Here is a 1,914-nt window from a genome sequence, read left to right as displayed (position 1 = left end):
GAACTTGTCTTGGAGGGTTTTGAGAATTTGGTTAGCATTTTAGAGAGTTTGAGTGTGCAATATCTTAAGAGAGAAAGCAGCAGGAGAGATTTTGGCCTTTCAAGTTATTATATATGAGCAACAGAGAGTCAACACTAGCTACTTTGGATTAAAATTTTGGCATTATTTTACTAGATTGTCTGATTGTGAGAAGATATTTAAATAAATTAATAATTTTGTTATTAATTAAATAGATATTCATAATTGAATCTAATTAATAGATGTTATCATATTAATTAATTTTATTGATTATTAAATAATGATTAATTAGGATATTAATTGATAATAAGTATAAAGATTTCAAATTAATTTATTCATCATATTTACAAAATAAAATTCTAAATTATTTAATTTAATAACCAAATGATCATATATGGACTCTAATTAATTTGAGAGGCCATTAGCTGTTGAGCCTTTGGTTTGTTTGAGCCTTATTGATCGTATTAACGCCATCATAGATGACGTCAATTTTGTTGTTTTTTAACGAGCCAGTTGGCGTCGCCCACGTGACCTTTTATCATAAGAAATCGACCGTTGAGCCCGCACGCTGTTGCTCTTCCTATAGCGACGGCGCCTGGTGAAGTGGTCAAGACCGGTCCTCGAGTCCCAAACAAACGCCGACGCTACACGAACCGTTACACCGGAAGCCACGAATCTTCCCCTCCGACGGCGAAGCAAAGTCCTAACAATTTATATTCGTTGAAACAGAGAAGACGTCCAAACAAGCTAATGGCGCCAACAATACTCTTTCACGCGCAAACACAGTCGCCGGAGACAAATCCGCCGCCGCGGGAAAGAAGCAGCTGCTATATCGGCGTCCGGCGGCGACCGTGGGGGAAGTTCGCGGCGGAGATAAGGGACTCAACGCAACGCGGCAAGCGCGTTTGGCTGGGAACTTTCAAAAGCGCAGAAGAGGCAGCGCTGGTCTACGACCAAGCGGCCTTCTCCACGAGAGGCGAAACGGCAGTGCTCAATTTTCCGGTGGAGAGAGTGAGGGAATCGCTTGAAGGAGAGGAGTTGAATGGAAGCCAGGAGAAGATATCGTTGTCACCATTGCTGGCTATTAAGAAGAAGAATATAGTTCGGGGAAGGAGGTTAAGGGGCCAGTCGGCGGAGATTGGAGCTAAGGAGAGAGGAGAAGAGGAGGAAAAGGTGGAGGGAGTCTTGGTGTTGGAGGATTTGGGAACTGAGTATTTGGAGGAGTTGCTAAGACTGTCGGTTCCTGAAGACTCTTTGTTGTAATTAAATTCTATAGTAGCTATAATTTAGAGTGCATCACATTTAATTGTGATTTAATCGATGAAAAAGTTTTGTTTAAGATAAAATTTTAAAGGTGAAATAATAGATGTTGTTGGATCCGATATGTGGATAGACCACATCACATTTTAGTGCCAATTGAAAGAGAGATTCTTTTTCTGGGAAATGGGGGTATCAACTTGCTGCTACTGTCCCATAAGAGATATTTGACGGCATAACTAATCTCTGGCGAGCCTGTCAACAATTAGTCCCACAGGTGCAGGACCCATTGTTATTTTCTCTCAACTTAAGGGGTCGCGCCACTTGAGATGGGAATCGAACTGGGTTGGGAGATTCCCAACCATGCTCGCCCAGCAACCCAGTTAAGCCCATAAACTCTGCATTGGAATCGCATCACAATCATATAATGAACACCCGTGAATGACCACCTGGCAATACATTAAATTTACGCATTTTCAAACTCTTTTTTTTAATGAATTTTATATTTCTCTTCATTAACTTGTCTGATAAATCATTTTAATATCAGTGAAATTATGATTAAAAATTATTTTATTATATGAAAACACAATCTACATGAATTAATGAGCATGTGAACTAAATTTTGAAGTAAATCATAAT

The 1,914-nt window shown here is 39.6% G+C and overlaps 1 protein-coding gene across 1 annotated transcript; it reads left to right on the top strand.

Moving 5' to 3' along the window:
- Positions 1–482: 482 nt before the first annotated feature.
- Positions 483–1,444, top strand: LOC110099956 (ethylene-responsive transcription factor 1B). Its single transcript, XM_020827298.2, has one exon. It carries the CDS (start codon positions 769–771, stop codon positions 1,279–1,281), a length of 513 nt encoding a protein of 170 aa, XP_020682957.2. The 5' UTR covers positions 483–768; the 3' UTR covers positions 1,282–1,444.
- Positions 1,445–1,914: the final 470 nt, after the last annotated feature.

This window comes from Dendrobium catenatum, unplaced genomic scaffold, assembly GCF_001605985.2.
Source record: "Dendrobium catenatum unplaced genomic scaffold, ASM160598v2 fragScaff_scaffold_334, whole genome shotgun sequence".
In the NCBI taxonomy this organism is placed as follows: domain Eukaryota; kingdom Viridiplantae; phylum Streptophyta; class Magnoliopsida; order Asparagales; family Orchidaceae; genus Dendrobium; species Dendrobium catenatum.
The sequence above is the reverse complement of the archived record's forward strand: the minus strand, read 5'-3'. Positions and strand labels throughout refer to the sequence as shown.